The sequence below is a fragment of the Rhincodon typus genome, chromosome 26 (genome assembly GCF_021869965.1).
Source record: "Rhincodon typus isolate 14 chromosome 26, sRhiTyp1.1, whole genome shotgun sequence".
Classification (NCBI taxonomy): domain Eukaryota; kingdom Metazoa; phylum Chordata; class Chondrichthyes; order Orectolobiformes; family Rhincodontidae; genus Rhincodon; species Rhincodon typus.
In genome coordinates, this window is record NC_063357.1 from 41,257,432 (window position 1) to 41,276,643 (window position 19,212).

At 43.0% G+C, this 19,212-nt stretch overlaps 1 protein-coding gene across 2 annotated transcripts in view; it reads right to left on the reverse strand.

Annotated features, from left to right (window-relative positions):
* The window catches only part of sumf2 (sulfatase modifying factor 2), a 30,796-nt gene that overhangs the window by 10,051 nt on the left and 1,533 nt on the right, over positions 1-19,212 (reverse strand). For both annotated transcript variants that reach the window (XM_048612637.1, XM_048612636.1), the window contains exons 2-5: positions 15,530-15,674; positions 5,525-5,639; positions 2,551-2,595; positions 1,567-1,717 (exon numbers count right to left, since the gene is read on the reverse strand). In XM_048612637.1, the coding sequence (XP_048468594.1) occupies positions 1,567-1,717; positions 2,551-2,595; positions 5,525-5,639; positions 15,530-15,674 (456 nt within the window). The remainder of the gene's footprint in view (positions 1-1,566; positions 1,718-2,550; positions 2,596-5,524; positions 5,640-15,529; positions 15,675-19,212) is intronic.

Consider the following 19,212-nt stretch of genomic DNA (forward strand, 5'->3'; position numbering starts at 1 on the left):
ACAACTCCATGAGTCTATGTAGCTTCCGTACACTATAGAACAACCAACAATCCTAGTTTGGTTAACAAAGTATACAACATCCTAAAATTTATTAATATGGCACAGAGTATGACAGCAAGGAGATTATGTTTATTTTCCATAGAACCTCAGCTGGAGTACAGTATCCAATTTTAACAAAGTTGAAATGACATTCAAGAGGGTGCAGTAAAGATCAACAATTGTCCCAGAGATGAGGAACTTCAGTTTTGTACATGGTTTAGAGAAGCTGGGTCTGTTTTCCTTGAAGAAGAGAAATTTTAGAGGTATTCCATAGCTTAAGGACTGTGATAAGGAAAAACCATTCCCATTAGTAAAAAGGTTGAGAACAAAGGGCATTGATTTCAGGTGACGGAAGACACAAGGAAAATCCTTTCACACAGTTAATGATTAGGATCTGAAATGCTCCAAGTGTTCAGTGGAGTTGGAATGAGTTCCCCTCAACAGTGAGATTCTAACAAATAACAATTCAAGAGTTAAGCAAAAAGAAGCTTAGTGCCAAATAACATCTGGACTGTAATGGTTACCAGGAATTTAACTGGTAAATGTTTGTCAGGTAAAGGCATTCAGGAGTATAGAAGCCAAGTAGGGAGGTGAAGTTAAGACATCAGCCATCATCTAATTGAATGCAGGACAGGTAGGCTGGGGCTAAACAGCTTTCTCTTGTACCTTAACTACTCTGCCACTCTGTTATAGAATCATAGAATCCCTACAGTGTGGAAGCAGGCTATTCAGCCCATTGACCCTCCACAGAGCATCCCACCTGGACCTACACCACTCCCTGCCACCCATCCCCCACTCAACCCTTATTCCCAGAACGCCACATTTCCTGTGGCTAACTCACCTAACCTACACACCTTTGGACTGTGGAAGGAAACTGGAGCCCCCGGAAGAAACCTATGCAGGCGTGGGGAGAATGTGCAAACTCCACACAGATAGTCGCCGAGGGTGAAATCGAATCCAGGCCCTTGGAGCTGTGAGGCAGCAGTGCTAGCCACAGAATCACCATGTTGTCCTGATATCTCCAATGATTAAGGCACATCTACACCCACATCCTATTGCAGCTGGACGCCTTGAGAATTCTGCCCTTTGTTTTATATTATCAACTTCCCACCCCCAACATTCTATCAAAATGAAAGATTTCACACTTCTCAATGTTAATTCCATCTGCCATTTGTTCACCCATTCCACTAGCTTCTATGTGCTTTCCAAGTTATACACCATCAGAGATGAAAAATTTCTACCGAACAGTGGATTTCTAACACCGGAAGTTTAGAAATTCAGTATTAGATCTGGTTTCTGATCTTCCTGACTATTAAATAAATAAAAAAATCACTGGAAATAGGTCAAGTTCCTTGGATCTTGAAGCAGCTTCATGGATTGTACAAAGCTTCTATGTATTGCATCATCCACAAAGTTTTTGTGCTCTGTATACTAAGATCTAGGTTGTTAACATACATAAGAGCAAGGAATGCAACAATGACCGCTTAATCACCATGTAAAACCCATGTTAGTGTCATGTGATCATACCTTCCAACCCCCCTCGAGCAGCAAACTCCCACTCCTCTTCAGTCGGCAATCGCATCCCCTTCCATGCACAGAACGCCCGAGCATCAGACCAGCTCACCTGTACCACTGGGTACTGTAGTTTTTCTTTAATTCCAGAGCCAGGGCCTGCTGGCTTAAAACAATTGGAAAAATCTGACTGTGATGATCATATTCTATAAGTTATAGATACAACCAAAAAAAAAAAAAAAAGTCTACAGTTCATTGGTAAAAATGAAATCTAATTCCACATCCCAAAAGCCACCAATATGTTAGGGGTGGGTTATTTAGCTAAACCAAACAATTCTTAATGAAGAACAACCAAAATGCAGCAAAAAAATTCTGCGCAATTGTGATATCAGGTGTGAAATTTATATATATTTAGTTTGGACGTTTTTGTATTTTGAACTGGTGGCATTTGGGTTTTCTATGTGTCTGAAGGAGTTTAACAATTAACTTAAGTACTTCTATAGCCATTGTTATTTTCAAACACAGTATTTTCAAACACTGTGCTGTAGATCTCTATCACGCTATGACTCTAAATGAAGGCACGGAGATGAATTCAGTGCATTTGGAGATGCCTCTTTTGTGCACTTTTATTGATTGTTGGTTGAAAGTGAACAGAGTGGCATCCATGGCTGTATTCCAACCAGAACAGAAGGTGCGATAACAAGGTGTAGAGCTGGATGAACACAGCAGGTCAGGCAGCGGAGGAGCAGAAAAGCTGACGTTTCAGGTCTGGACCCTTCTTCAGAAAATGCTGCCTGGCCTGCTGTGTTCATCCAGCTCTACACCTTGTTATCTCAGACCCCAGCATCAGCAGTTCCTACTATCTCAGAACAGAAGGTACTCCTTCTTGGATGCCCTGCATCAAAATACATATTACATATAATCTAATTTTCAACTAAGTATACAACTGTGAAACAAAATGCAAAAACATCAAATTAATATTCATTCCACAGGACTCACCTGTCGCCAAAATGCTCTTTCAATTGGTAGCCACCAAGGAGCAGACTGAAACAGCAACATATAAACAATTATTGTTCCAAGTAATGTAATGTCATAAAAATAGCATTTTCTACATTTCGTTGCAGCATTGTCAATTTTACTTTAGATCTCAAAGTTCATGGCTACTTCTGCCTTTCAAGAAATTGTACATTACATAACACAAATGTAACATTAAATACAAGCAAAAGCTACATTACAAACTAAAATATGTTCTCAAACATTGGCTTTCAATCATACAGTAATAAGAACTGAATACATCAGCAGATTCTGCAGCTAAAACGGTTCACAATGGCAGACTGAGAGGTGGTACAGGACTTCTAATGAAAGGTCATCAAACTGATGCATTAACTGTTTCATGGAATCTCACAATTCAGAAGAGGCCTTTTGGCCCATCAAGTCTGTAACAAGCAAAATTATACCACTACCTACACTAGTTCCACTTTCCTGCAATAGGCCCAGAACCTTAAATGTCATGACATTTCAAGTTCTCAAACAAGTACTTTCTAAAAATCACAAGGTTTCCTGCCTCAGCTACCCTCCAGTGTATTCCAGATCCCCATCTGGGCGAAAATATTTTTCCTGAAATTCCCTCTAAACCTCCTGCTTTCACTTTGAAATTATGCCCCCTAGTTATTGAGCCATCAACAAAAGGGAACAGATGCTTTCTATTCACCCTGTTGATGCCCTTCATAATTTTATACATTTCTTTCAGGTCTCCATTCAACTTTGTTGCTCCAAAGAAAACTAGCAGAGCTTATCCAGCCTCTCTTCGTAGTTGATATGCGGCATTCCAGGCAACATCCTGATGAATCCTCTCTGCATGTCCTTCAGGACAATCACATCCTTCCTATACCACATATTCTCTACATTCTGATCTCAATCACTTCCTTTAGAAAAAAGCAAGATTTGAATTTATACAGCATCTTTACATGATCTTATACAGTCAACCTGCTGTGAAGATCATAGAATCCCTACAATGTGGAAACAGGCCCTTCTGTCCAACAAGTCCACACCGACCCTCAGACATCCCACCCAGACCCGTCCCCTTATAACCCACCTAATCAACACACCACCAATCCACCTAGCCTGCACATCTTTGGACTGTGGGAGGAAACCGGAGCATCCGGAGGAAACCCCACAGACACAGGGAGAACGTGCAAATTCCACACAGACAGTTGCCCAAAGGTGGAATTGAACCCGGGTCCCTGGTGCTGTGAGGCAGCAGTACTAACCACTGTGCCACCGTGCTGCCCCGTGAAGCCTTGAGTACTTTGATATGCATTCACTGTTGCACTGTGGAAAATATGGCAGATAATTTGCATACAGTAATACCTCACTGATGAACAATTCAAAACTACAGGATAGAGGGGGGTTACTCTGCTCATTAGAGGGAACATAGCAGTAGAAAAAACAGACAGAATCTACGAGTTGAAATAGATAAAATCTCAATCGCTAGTAAAGATGCACTCTCTGTGCTATGTTCTAACAGAGGAAGGCGGGAGGTAAAATTAATCCCCAGCACTGGAAAGTTGTGTCAGCCAACGTCCTAAGGTCACTTGTCCCTCTCACCGCATCACATCTGAAATTTTGCCTAGACTGCATCCCAAAATGTAACTTTCGCAAAGAAATGACTCTAATCTGCATATGACGAAATCAACATCAGCTTCCACCATTTTTTTGCTGAACTTGCTCTATAGAATTATTCACTGAACTATTACCCCTTCAACTATAGCCAGTCTCTCAACCATGGTTCCACAGGAAATGGCTAGCATATAGTCTTACCTATCCACTGAATTTTCAAATAACCATAATTAATCATTGCAGTACATATCCAGCACTGTAGTCAAATTTGAATTAATTCTACATTTGCTGTTGAGTGCTTAATTTCCTTTGCTGATCACAGGTCATTCAGTTATTGCAGAGCTAAGTGCGAAGACTCATTACTTCAAGACAAGTTCCTGATTTTTTTCCCTTGCTAAGTTTCATACCATCTATTATGTAGGTTCCCCATTACCTTTCAATATTTTACATTTTCTCCCCTTGAATTTCATTTGCCACAGTTCTGCCCACACGTAGCTACCATCAACATCCTTCTACAACTTCTTGCCTGCTTAAAACTCTATTGTCCCTAAACACAAGCTTGCCACTGTCAAAGAGTCTAAAGAAAGTCTTATGTATCCAAATTCAAGCTGATCAAAAGACAGTTGTCTCATTGGGGAAATATCCTGTCATAGAGATGTACAGCTCAGAAACAGACCCTTCGATCCAACACATCCATGCTGACCAGATAACATTGATAAATCCAGTCCCATTTGCCAGCACTTGGCCCATATCCCTCTTAACCCTTCCCATTCATATACCCATCCAGATTCCTTTTAAATATTGTAATGGCACCAGCCTCCACCATTTCCTCTGGCAGCTCACTCCATACATACATCACCCTCTGCTTGAAAAAGTTGCCCCTTAGGTCCCTTTTAAATCTTTCTCCCCTCACCAGTTTTGGACTCTCCACACCAGGTAAAAGATGCTATCCATGCCCCTGGTGATTTTATAAACCTCCATAACATCACTCCTCAGCCTCCGATGCTCCAGGGAAAATAGCCCTTGGCAACATTTTTGTCAATCTTTTTTGAACCCTTTCAAGTTTCACAATATCCTTCCCATAGCAGGGAGAACAGAATTGCACGCAGTATTCCAAAAGCGGCCTAACCAATGTCCTGCACAGCCGCAACACAACCTCCCAACTCTATACTCAATGTACTGACCAAGTCATTGCCACTTTAGCCATGACTGTTGCGCTATTGATTTCCACCATCCCTCACTCTGTAAACTTTATAAATAGGTTTCCAGCTCCAACATTAAAAATTATATACCTTTCTATAGCATTCTCCTTAAAGTGCAATGTAGAAATGCTGTTTGTGAGAATTAATTATACCTCAATTCTTTGTGTCACTTTGTTTTTCAATTCTTCTGGTACAAAGTCTTCAAATACAAAACTCCAACCAAATGATTCTGCTTCTGTTTTATATTTCTGTGATCTGATAAACTCTCTGCAAAATATTATGAAAAAAAGTTAAAATTAATAAATCAGACACCAACAAAAACTGGACTCTGCTACTGTTGAAATGCACAGAATGTCAATGTGTGAATTGGACATTAATGCATGATCTACTTGACACAATGGCCATCTCCAATATGAAACAATGTAACCATCATCATTGCCATTCACTGGCATCACCATCGCTGAAACCAACATCCTGGGGGGTTACCATTAACAGTGAACTGAACCAGACGAGCTATATACACTGAAGCCTGCACATTGGCACAAGTCTCCACTTGTCTGGATGAGTGCAGCTCCAAAAACACAAGACGATCAATAGCACCCAGGACAAAGCTGTCACTTGATTGGCACCATATCCACCACCTTAACCATTCACACTCTTCACCACTGACACACATTGCCAGCAATGTGCACCATTTGCAGGATGCACTGCTGCAACCCATTAAGCTCTTCAACAGCACCTGCCAAACCTGTGACCTCTACTATCTAAAAGGATAAGGACAGCAAGTACATTAGAACAATGTAAGTTGCAAGAATAGCTTGCTTTTGACCAGTGCAGAGTCAGAGGTTACAGCACGGAAACAAGCCCTAACTTGTTCATGCTACCTTGTTTCAATCCATATCCGCGTTTAGTCCATACCCCTCCATACCTATTCCATCCATGTATCTGTCCAAATGTTTTAGAACATAGAACAGTACAGGCCATTCGGCCCACGATATTGTGCCAAACTTTTACCCTAATCCCAAGGTCTATCTAACCTCCACTCCTACCTTATACTATCATCCATATGCCTATCTAATAGCCGCTTAAATGCCCCTAATGAGGCCGACTCCACTACCCTCTCCGGCAATGCATTCCACGTCCCAACCACACTCTGAGTAAAGAATCTACGTCTGATGTCTCCCCGATATCTACCTCCTTTCACTTTAAAACTATGGCCCTTGTAATAGATGCCTCCACCCTAATAAAAAGACTCTAGCTGTCCACTCTATCTATACCTCTGATCATTTTGTACACCTCTATCAAGTCACCTCTCATCCTTCGTTGTTCTAAAGAGAAAAGCCCTAGCTCTCTTAACCTTTCCTCGCAAGACTTTCCCTCCATTCCAGGCAACATCCTCGTAAATCTCCTCTGCACTTTTTCCAACACTTCCGCATCTTTCCTGTAATGAGGCGACCAGAACTGGACATACTACTCCAGATGTGGCCGAACCAGGGTTTTGTATTGCTGCAGTATAACTTCACGGCTCTTGAACTCGATCCCTCTATTAATGAAAGCTAACACACCATACGCCTTCTTAACAACTCTATCAGCTTTCAGGGAACTGTGGACATGAACCCGGAGATCCCTCTGCTCCTCCACACTGCCAAGAATCTATCCATTAACCCTGTATTCTGCTTTCAAGTTTGTCCTTCCAAAATGAATCACCTCACACTTTTCAGGGTTAAACTCCATCTGCCAATTCTCAGGCCAGCTCTGCATCTTATCAATGTCCCTTTGTAACCTAGAACAGCTCTCCACACTATCCACAACTCCACCCACCTTCGTATCATCCACGAACTTAATAATCCACCCTTCCACTCCTTCATCCAAAATCATTTACAAAAATCACAAATAGAAGAGGACCCAGAACAGATCCTTGTGGTACACCACTCGTAACCGAGCACCATGTTGAATATTTTCCATCCACTACCACCCTTTGTCTTCTAAGGGTCAGCCAATTCTGAATCCAATCTGCCACATTTTTCCCCTATCCCATGCCTCCTTACCGTCTGCATGAGGAATGGTCAGGGCGTGGAATGCATTGCCGGAGAGGGTAGTGGAGTCGGCCTGATTAGGGGCATTTAACCGGCTATTAGGTAGGCATATGGATGATAGTACAAGGTAGAAGTGGAGGTTAGAAAGACCTTAGGATTAGGGTTAAAGTTCGGCACAACATCGTGGGTCGAAGGGCCTGTACTGTTCTATGTTCTACCATGGCGAACCTTATCAAACACCTTACTTAAATCCATGTCTACCACATCCACTGCTACACCTTCATCCAAGCATTTGGTCACCTCTTCAAAGAATTCAATAAGGTTTGTGAGGCATGATCTACCCCTCAAAAATCCATGCTGACTAACACGAATCAAACTGTGCCTTTCCAAGTGATCATAAATCCTACCTCTCAGAGCCCTTTCCAATAATTTGCCCACCACTTGAAGTAAGACTAACTGGCCTGTAATTTCCGGGGTTATCCCTGTTCCCTTTTTTGAACAAGGGAATGATGTTTGTCTCTCTCCAATCTTCAGGCACTATACCCGCGGACAGTGAGGTTGAAAAGATCATTGTCAAAGGCCCTGCGATCTCTTCCCTCGCTTACCATAGAATCTGTGGATAAATCCCATCAGGCCCGGGGGACTTGTCTATCTTCAAGTTCCTCAGAATTCCTAGTACATCTTCCTTACTAACATCCACCTCCTCCAGCCTGCCAACCTGTTTCACACTGTCCTCCCCTATTACTAGGTCCCTCTCAGTTGCGAATACTGAAGAAAAGTATTCTTTAAGGACCTCTCCTATCTCTTTAGGCTCCATGCACAAATTCCCTTTACAATCCTTGATCGGCCCTACCCTTTCTCTGGTCATTCTCTTATTCCTCACGTACGTGTAAAAAGCCTTGGAGGTTTCCTTTCCTATCTGCCAAGGTTTTCTCACGCCCCCTTATAGCTCTCCTAAGCCCTTTCTTCAGTTCCTTCCTGGATAACTTGTATCCCTCTAGAGCCTTTTCCGTTCCTTGTTTCCTGAAGCTTATATAAGCATCCTTCTTCCTCTTAACGAGTTGCTCGATCTCTCTCGAGAACTAAGGCTCCCTCACTCGACCACATCTTCCCTGCCTGCTAGGGACAAACATATCAAGCACACGCAGTATGCATTCCTTAAACAATCTCCACATTTCTATAGTGGTCTTCCCTGACAGCATCTGTCCCCATTTTATGTTATGCAGTTCTTGCCTAACAATTGTAATTACCCTTCCCCGAATTATAAACCTTACCCTGCTGTATGTACCTATCCTTTTCCATGACTATTGTAAAAGTAACAGAGTTATGATCGCTACCGCCAATATGCTCTAACACTTGGCCCGGTTCATTGCCAAGCACCAAATCCAAAGTGACCTCTCCTCGTGTTGCTCTATCTACATACTGTGTCAGGAATCCTTCCTGAACACACTGGACAAAGTTCGCTCCATTTCAACTATTACAACTAAAAAGTTTCCAATCAATATTTGGAAAGTTGAAGTCACCCATGACTTCTGCACCTTTCCAGCATCTGCCTCCCAATCCGCTCCTCCACTTCTCTGCAACTATTAGGGGGTCTGTAAAAAACTCCCAAAGTGACTGCTCCTTTCTTGTTCCTGACCTCAACCCAAACTGACTCTATAGACATATCATTCTCGAACTGCCTTTCAGTAGCTGCTTTACTAGCCCTGACTAGCAATGCCATTCCCCCACCTCTTTTACCATCCTCCCTATTTCTTTAAAAGCATCTAAATCCCAGAACTTCCATTACCCAAGTTTAAGTTTTTGAGTGACAAAATTGTAGTCACCTCCACCAACACCTCTGGGCAGCCCATTCTAGACACTCACCACCCTCCAAAATAATTGCCTCTCCAGGGCCCATTTGTATCTCTCCCCTCTCACCTTAAACCAACGTCCTCTAGTTTTAGACAGCCCCATCATGGGGAGAATCTGTTGGGTATCTACCTTATCTATGCCTCGTATGATCTTTTGAATTCCATAAGGTCACCCCTCAATCTCCTACACTCCAGGGAAAAAATTCCCAGTCTTATCCACCCTCACCTTATAATTCAAACCTTCCAGTCCAGGTAGCATCCTAGTAAATCTTTTCTGCTCTCTTTCTAGTTTAATAATATGCAAGCAGAACTGCATGCAGTACTCCGATTGCTGCCTTACCAATGTCTTGTACAACTGCAAAAAGATAACCTTACCCCAATACTCAAGGCTCTGACTGATGAAAGCAAGCATGTCTATGATAGTATTGATAAAAGCGACTACAATACAGTCCTTGTGGAGACAAAGTCCCACCTTCGCATTGAGAATACCCTCCATCATGTTGTGTGGCACTATCAACATGCTTAATTGGATAGACTTCAAACAGATCTAGCAACTCAAGACTGGGCATCCATGAGGCATAGTGAGCCATCAAAAGCAGCAGAATTGTACTCCTGCACAATCTATAACCTCATGGCCTGGCATATTCCCCATTCAACCATTACAAGCAAGCCAGGGGGTCGACCCTGGTTCAATGGAGAGTGCAGGGGGGCATGCCAGGAGCAGCACCAGGCATACCTGAAGAGGAGGTGGCAACCTTGCATAAGCAGCAAGTGATAGACAGAGCTAAGCGATCCCACAACCAATGGATCAGATCTAAGTTCTGCAGTCCTGCCACATCCAGTCGTGAATGGTGGTGGACGACTAAACAACTCAAGAGGCGGCGGCTCCACTCGCCAAGGATGGAATTGACCAAGGCATCAGTACAAAAGATCAGGCTGAAGCTTTCCACCAATCTTCAGCCAGAAGTGCCGAGTGAATGATTCATCTCGGCCTCCTCCAGTGGTCTCCAGCATCACAGATACCCGTCTTCAGCCAATTTGATTCACTCCACATGATATCAAGAAACGGTTGGAGACACTGGATACTGCAAAGGCTACGGGCCCAGAAAACATACCAACAATACAACTGAAAATTTGTGCTCCAAAAATTGTCATTCCCCTAGCCTAGCTGTTCCAGTACAGTTACAACATTGGCATCTACCGACAATGTGGAAAATTGCCCAGGTACGTCCTGTACATAAAAAGCAGAACACCACCAACCCAGCCAATTACTGCCCAATCAATCCACTCTCAATCACAGTAAAGTGATGGAAGATGTCATTAAGTACTTTCAAGCAGCATCTGCTCAGTGACACCCAGGTTAGATTCCACCAAAGCCACTCAGCTCCTGACCTCATTACAGCCTTGGTTCAAACAAGGACAAAAAGAGCTGAATTCCAGAGGTGAGCGGAGAGTGACCATCCTGGACACCAAGGCTGCATTCGACCAAGTGTGGCATCAAGGGGCTAAACTCTCCAGTGGTTGGAGTCATCTGATACACAGGAAGATCATGGTGGCTTGTTGGAGGTCAGTCATCTCAGCTCCAGGACATCTCTGCAGGAGTTCCTCAGGGTAGTACCCTATGCCCAACCAGCTTCAGCTGCTTCATCAATGACCTTCCCTCCATCATAAGGTCAGAAGTGGGGATGTTCATTGATGATTGCAATATTCAGCACCATTTGTGACCCCTCAGGCACTGAAGCAATCAAATGCAACAAGATCTGGATAATATCCAGCCTTGAGCTGACAAGTGGCAAGAGACATTCTAACCACTGCCCCATGACATTCAATGGTGTTACCATCACTGAATCCCCCACGATCAACATCCTGGGGCTTATCATTGAAACTCATTGGCCACACTACATAAATATAGTGGCTACAAGAACAGGTCAGAGGCTAGGAATACTGCAGCAAGTAAGTTACCTCTTGACTCCCCAAAGCATGTCCACCATCTACAAGACACAAGTCAGGAGTGTGATGGAACACTGGCCTAGAAGAGTGCAGCTCCAACAACACTCAAGAAGCTTGACACTATCCAGAACAAAGCAGTCTGCTCGATTGGCACTATAACCATAAGCATTAACTCCTTCCACCAGTGACGCTCAGTAACCGCAGTATGTATTGTCTACAAGATGCACTGCAAAAATTAAAGATCCTCAGGCAGCACCTTTCACATCCACGACGACTTCCATCTAGAAGAACAAGGGCAGCAGATATATGGCAACACCACCACCTTCAAATTCCCCTCCAAGACACACACTATACTGACTTGGAAACGTATTGTCATTCCTTCACTGCGACTGGATCAAAATCCTGGAATTCCCTCCCTAATGGCATTGTGGATCAACCCACAGCTGGTGGACTGCAGTAGTTCAATAAGGTAACTCACCGCCACGTTCTCAAGGGCAACCAGGGATGGGCAGTAATTGCTGGCCAACCAGCAATGCCCACATCCCACAAAATGAAAATTTTAAAAAAGCATGCCAAAAGCCTTCTTCACCACCCTGTCTACCTGTGACTCCACTTTCAAGTAACTATAAACCTGTACCCCTGTTTTATAACACTCCCCAGGGCTCTACCATTCACTGTGCAAGTCCTGCCCTGGTTTGACCTACCAAAACACAACATCTTGCATTTATCTTAATTATTCTCCATTTACCACTCCTCAGTCCACTGTCCCAGTTGATCAAGATCCCACTTCATTCCTAGATAAGCTTCATTCTCCACTATACCACCAATCTTGGTGTTGTCCAGGAATGTACTCACCAAACACCTAAATTCTCGTCCACAATTTTTATATAAAGTGACGAGTAACAGTGGACCCAGCACTGATCCCTGTGGAACACCACTAATCACAGGCCTCCAGTTTGAAAAACAACCCTCTACCACCACCTTCTGTCTTCTACTGACAAGACAATTTTGTATCCAACTGGCTAGCTCTCCCTGGATCCAGTGAAATTTCACCTTACTCAACACCCTTCAAAAACTCAATCAAGTTCGTGAGACATGATTTCCCAAACACAAAGACATGCTGACTAGCCCAAATGAGTCCTTCCTCTCCAAATGCCTGTAGATCCTGTCTCTCAGAATCCCCTCTAACAACTTACCCACCAGAGGTTAGCCACCCTCCAATCTTCAGGCATTTCACCCCTGGCTGTCAATGATACAAATATCTCCACCAAGGGCCCTGCAATTTTCTCCCCAGCCTCCCATGAAGCCCTGGGATACACTTCTTCAGAGCCTAGGTATTTTTCTACCTTAATGCATTATAAGACTTACAGCACCTCCTCTTTTGTAATGTGGACACTCTGCAAGACATCACTATTTATTTCCCCAGGTTCCCTAACATCAATGCCTTTCTCAACATTAAATACTGACAAAAATATTTATTTGGGACCTCACCCATTTCCTGTGGCTCCACACTTAGATGATCTTGTTGATCTTTAAAGGTCCTATTCTGTCCCTAGTTACTCTTTTGCCCTTCATGTACTTGTAGAATCTCTTCGGATTCTCCTTTACTTATCTGCCAAAGCCATCTCATGGCTCCTTTTAGCCCTCCTGATTTTTCTCAAGTGTACTCCAAAATCAATACTCAAGGAATTCACTTGATCCCAACTGCCTCTACACATCATATGCCTCCTTCTTTTCCTTGACCAGGGCTTCAATAACTCTAGTCATCCAAGGTTCCCTATTCCTGCCAGCCTTACATGCTAGCCCTGAACTCATGAACTCACTTTTGAAAGCTTCCCACTTACCAGACATCCCTTTGTCTGTGAACAATCACCCCCAAACAACTTGTGAAAATTCCTAAGACCATCAAAATTGGCCCTGCCCCATTTTAGAACTTTAACTTGTGGTCCAGTCATAGTTATTTTAAAACTAATGGGATTAGGGTCACTGGTCCCAAATTGCTCTCATCACTTGCCCTGCCCTATTTTCCAAGAGGAGGCCAAGTTTTGTGCCTTCTTTAGTAGGACCACCTACATATTGCATGAGAAATTCTTCCTGAACACTCAAATTTCTCTGTCCAAGCACGATGGTAGTCCCAGTCAACGTTAGGAAAGTTAAGATCTCACACTATTACAATACTATTATTCTTGCAGCTATCCTGACATATTTGCTCCTCAGTTTCCTGAGGCCTATTGGAGGCCCTATAGCACAATGCTTTCAGCGATCTCCTTTTTATTTCTCAGTTCTACTTGTACCAACTCAGTGGACGAACCCTCAAGAATGCACTCTCTCAGAACTGTCGTGATGTTCTCCCTAGTTAAAAACACAATGCTCCCCTCCTCTGTTGCTTCCCCTTCTATCCTTCCTGTGGCATCTGTACCCCAGAACATTGAGCCACAAGTCCTGTCCCTCCTGGAGCCATGTTTCGGTAATAACCTAGTCCCACGTACTCATCCATGCCCTGAGTTCATTTGCCTTACCTGTCAGGCTTCTTGCATTGAAATCAATGCAGTTTAACCCAGACTTCCCTTGCTTTCTGCCATGCTTTTGCCTGCCCTGTCCAGTACTAGGTTTACTAATACTGCATTTACTATTTAACTTGCTCTCATTGACTTTCATACTGTGCTCAATCTTCTCTTTCGTCTTCCTACTGCTTTAGATGCCATCCTCCCAACAGGCTAGTTTAAACCCTCCCAAGTGGCTTAGCTAATCTAACCACCAGGATATTGGTTTCCCTCCAGTTTGAGTGCAACCCGTCTCTCTTATACAGGGCACCTCTACCCCAAGAAGAGTTTGCAATAGTCTAAGAATCCCAATCCCTGCCCCTGCACCAGGTCTCATGCCACATATTTACCTGCCAAATCCTCCTATTCCTACTCTCGCTAACACGTGGCACTGGAAGTAGTCCAGAAGTTGCTACCCTTGAGCTCCTGCATTTTAACCTTCTGCCTAACTCTCTATAATCACTCCTCAGGGCCTCATCCTTTTTCCTACCTATGTAGTAGTCTCCTACTACAAATATTCGCTTGGACTTTGCCTGTCCCTGATCTACAGCAGAGCCAGTCATGGTGCTACAGGCCTGGCTGCTGCTGCTGTATTCCCCGGAGGAGCTATTCCTCCCACAACAGTATCCAAAATGGTATACCTGTTTGGAGAGCGGGATAGCCACACGAGACTCCTGCACTACCTGACTGCCTCTCCTAGTGGTTACCAATCTGCCTGACTGTAGCTGTGATGTGACTATATCACTATAACTAGTGTCTATCACACTCTCTGCCCCCGTATGCTCCTGTGTCCAACTGGTGAACCACGCGGTCTGCGAGGAGCTGCATTCGGTCACACTTCCTGAAGACACAGACATCAGGGAATCTAGACTGTTCCCTGATCTCCCACATTTGGCAGGAGGAATACACCAGTACCCTAGCGGTCATCTTTAACCCTTGACAGTACAGCAAAGAGAATCTTATCTTGCCCTTACCTTGTTTCTGATTATCCTCAGATGAAGCCTGGTATTCACCAAATCCCCTAGTTAAGCCTCCAACAGCAGTTCCATCACACAGCAGCGCTTCTCAAAATTGCCACTCCGAAAATGGCCACTCCACTATAGCTTGCTTGCCTGCCTTTTGTTCGCTCCTGGGCAATCTCTAGTGACTGAGCCTACTCCTCCCTGAATCCTCCTCAGTCACCTCTCAGCAGCACGCTCTTTTGGATGGACCAAAGTGCTTTTTCCTGCGCTGTAAACCTCTACAGTTCTAAGCCTTCCTTCAAAGCACACTTCATCCTGATTTGAAACCATGTAGCCATTTCTTCACTAGCATTGGTGAAAATCTTGGAACTCACTCCCCAACCACATCGTAGGTGCATCTACACCACTTCATCAACAAGGAAGGCCACCAACACTTTCTCCAGGATAACCTTTCTTCAAAATTGCACACAGAGGTCTTGTCTCACCTCCACCATTTTCTCGTTTTCCATTATCGTTACTCAGTTTCAAGGTTTCTCTTTCTCTCTCTATGCCAACAGTTGTTTTTTTCTATTTAAATATTTCGTGAAACTTTTACTATCTGCTTTTGTATTACTTCTACTTTTTTCTTCTCATTTTCTGCTTTCTCCTTTTCATAATTTCACAAAATCAAAGTCAAAAATGACCAGGCAACGAGCGTACAAGTACTTCAACTGCAGGATTTGTTTTGGGGATATTACTTCACACAACACAACTACAATAGATACAATTACTAATTATTTAAAATAGGGTTTAAAATCATTACATTTCTCTGACCTAAATTCCACATTGGTAACTGGATACTGGTTTAAAGCAAACGGTTTTACAGTCACTCTTCTGATTGGAGCTTCGCCATCTCTAGCATCGGCTTCATCAGTACCCATGTGAAAAGTGCCACCAGGCAGCTTCACCACAATCGAATCTAAAAGGTAGACACACAGGTTAGAAAAAACTGAAAGGGTATTAAGAATGCTAAGGAAGACAATAAAAGATACAGTGGAAAACAGTACAGGACAACATAAGTGCACGTCTGAATTTTATGCAGAGCATCAAAAACAGCAGGTCCTTCGGGAGTATGGCATGTGTAGGTGTACTTAAATAAGAAAGTAGGAGGCCAAAGAGGCCCACAAAATATCTTTGGCAGACAGGATTAAGGAAAACCCCAAGGCTTTTTATAAGTATAGTAACAGTAAGAGGATTACCTGGGAAAGAACAGAGATCAAGGGGGCAATCGGTGTATGGAGACAATGGATGTAGGTGAGGTCTTAAATGAATACTTCTGATCTGTATTCAGAGGAGAGACAGACATTGTAGCCAGGTATATCAGTTGGGATGGGGAAGTTCTAGGGCACATTGAGACTAATATTAGACATTTCAGCAGCATACAGGCACATATAACCCAAGGGCCTGATGAGATGTATCCCATGCTGCTATGGAAGGCTAGGAGGAGATTGCTGGGGCCCTGGTGGATATATTTAATACTTCGCTGGTTACAGGCAAAGTGCCAGATGACTGGGAGTAAGCAAATGTGATTCCTTTGTTCAAGAAGGGCAGGGATAGGACGAGAAACTCCAGGCTGGTTGGTCTGATGTCAGCAACAAAAACAGAAATTGCTGGAAGAGCTCAGCAGGTCTCCCAGCATCCGTGGAGAGAAATCACGTTAACGTTTCAGGTCAAGCGACCCTTCCTCACTGGCCTAGTGGTATTATTGCGGGACTGTTAATCCAGAGACCCAGGATAATGTTCCGGGGACCTGGGTTCGAATCCCGCCACAGCAGATGGTGGAATTTGAATTCAATAAATATCTGGAATTAAGAATCTAATGATGACCACAAATCCATTGCCGATTGTTGGAAAAACCGATCTGGTTCACTAAATATCTTTTCAGGAAGGAAACTGCCATCCTTACCTGGTCTGGCCTACAGGTGACTCCAGACCCACAACAATGTGGTTGACTCACGGCTTACAAATAGAAGACAAAGCATTATGGTGGAGGGTTGCTTTTGTAATTGGAAGCCTGTGACCAGCAATGTACCACAGGGATCGGTGCTGGGACGCTGGCTATTTGTAACGTATATTAATTACTTGGATGTGAATGTAGAACGTTTGATTAGTAAATTTGCAGATGACATGAAAATTGGAGGTGTTATTGATAGCGAGGATGGTCTCAGCTAGTCAGCTGGTAAATTAGGCACTGCAACGGCAGATAGAATTTAACCCTGCTAAGTGCAAGGTAATGCATTTGAGTGGTCTAATAACTGAAGGATATACACAATGAATGATAACTCCGACCATAAGTAATTGTGACTTGGGCAAATGCATGTTAATTAAAAGGAAAATGAACATCGATTTAAGGACAAATCATGTTTAACAACCTGGGAGAGGTCTATGCAGACTTGGGAACATAAGAACAGAAACAGGCCATCCAGCTCCTCAAACCAGTTCCACCATTCAATGGCTGATCTGTGGCCTAACTCCATGTATGCCTTTGGCCTATACCTTTGCCTAACAAAAATTTATCTATCACCAAATTAAAACTAACAACCAAGCCTATATCCATTGCCATTTGTGAAAAGAGTTGTAAACATCTACCACCCTGAGCAATCTATCCTCATAACCCCTGAAGTCCAGGTATCATTCTTGCTACCTTTCTAAGGCGAGGTGCGCAGCTCAGCTTACTGCAATATAAACATCCAGTACACGGGTGAACAATCAGTACAATCTGAAGGCCAGATTACATTAGCTTTCTTGATTACTTTCTGCACCTGTGAGACATTTTAAAGATTATGGACTTCAACTCCTCATCTCTTTGGACTGAATGCACAGCCTAAAACTTCATACCATCTAGAAAGTACCCAGATTTATCCTTTTTCAGTCCAAATGGCTGACCTCAATCTTACATACGCTGAACTCCATCTGCCATTCACTTAGTCTATCAATATCTCTTTGTAATTTTATGCTACCATCTACAATGTTGCCCAACTTTGTGTCATCAGCAAATTTGGATATATGACTTCCTCGACCATTATCCAAATCATTAATAATGTGAATAAATGAGACCCAAACACAGGTCTTTACAGGACACCACTGGCCAATCTGACCAAGTACCCATTATCCTTGCTTTCAGTCGCCTGCTACTCAACCAATTTCCTAGCCATGTCAGTAATTTGCACTCAGTTCTGTGGGTTTCTAACTTAGTTGACAGTCTCTTTTGTGGGAATTTATCAAGTTCCTTCCAGATGTCTGTATAAACAACATTCAGAGACATTCCCCGTTACCTCTTTAAAAATTCTGAGGTTGTCAGGCATGACCTAACTGTCATGAATCCATTCTCACTCTCCCCGAGTAACTGAAAATTTACAAGTTGTTCAGTTACTCCATCCTTCCAAAACCCGATGTAGTGCCATGCCCTGAGCAAATTTGGGGCTCACTGAAGAAAAGAAACATAGAAAAGAAATTGGTTGTGTGACAGGAACTAAAGTAGCAGTTAACAGATGCTTTTCAAACTGGAGAAAGGTTTGCAGTGGAGCTCCTCATTGGTCACGATTAAGATTCAGTTCTTCCTGATTTAGACAAATGAACTAGTTCTTTGTATGTTAAAAAAATTTCAAAATTTTGAAATAAGATGAAACTTGGACACATTGTAAGGATGTTATAACTTCAAAATGACAGCCAGATTGGTGGATTGGGCAAATAAGTGGCAAAGTAACACAGAGGAATGATTGATATTGGGAGCAAGAACACCACAAGCCAATATAAAATAAAGGGTACAATTCTAAAGGGGGTGCAGAAGCATAGGCACCGGAGCATGCCTAAATCATTAAACGCAGCAGGCCTGGTTGAGAGAGTGGTCAATAAATTATACTTGAGTTTTATGAATAGAAGCGTAAAGGAACAAAAGCATGGAAGTGATGTTAAACCTGTACAAACCCTTATCCAGCCTCAATTATAGAATTGGGGACACCATACTTAAAAGGAGGATGTGAAATAATTACAGGATGCAAAAAGGATTGACAAGTATGGTTCCAGAGATGAGGAACTTCAGTTATTACTGGAAATATTGGGACCGTTCTTGTTGGAGAGGGGCAAGAGGAGATTTGTTAGAGATGTACTAAAATCCTAAGGGGTCTGGACAGAGGAGATGATGGAAATTTTTCTCACTAATGGGAAGATTAAGAATCAAGCAAGACATATTAAGTATTTAACAAAATAAACAATGGCAACAACAGGAAAATCTTTTTCATACATCAAGTGTTTTGGATCTGTATGCACAGCACTCAAGAGTGGCAGAGGCAGATCACTGGATCATTCAAATTTGACTAGGACCATCTAAAAAGGTAATGGTGGTGGTGTAGAGGGAGGCAAATAAAGGTAATGTGCAGGACAACTGGGAAAGAGTAGGAGAAAAGCTCAAAGTAAATTATAACCCAGTCCCCCACCCCACCACACCACACCCCCCC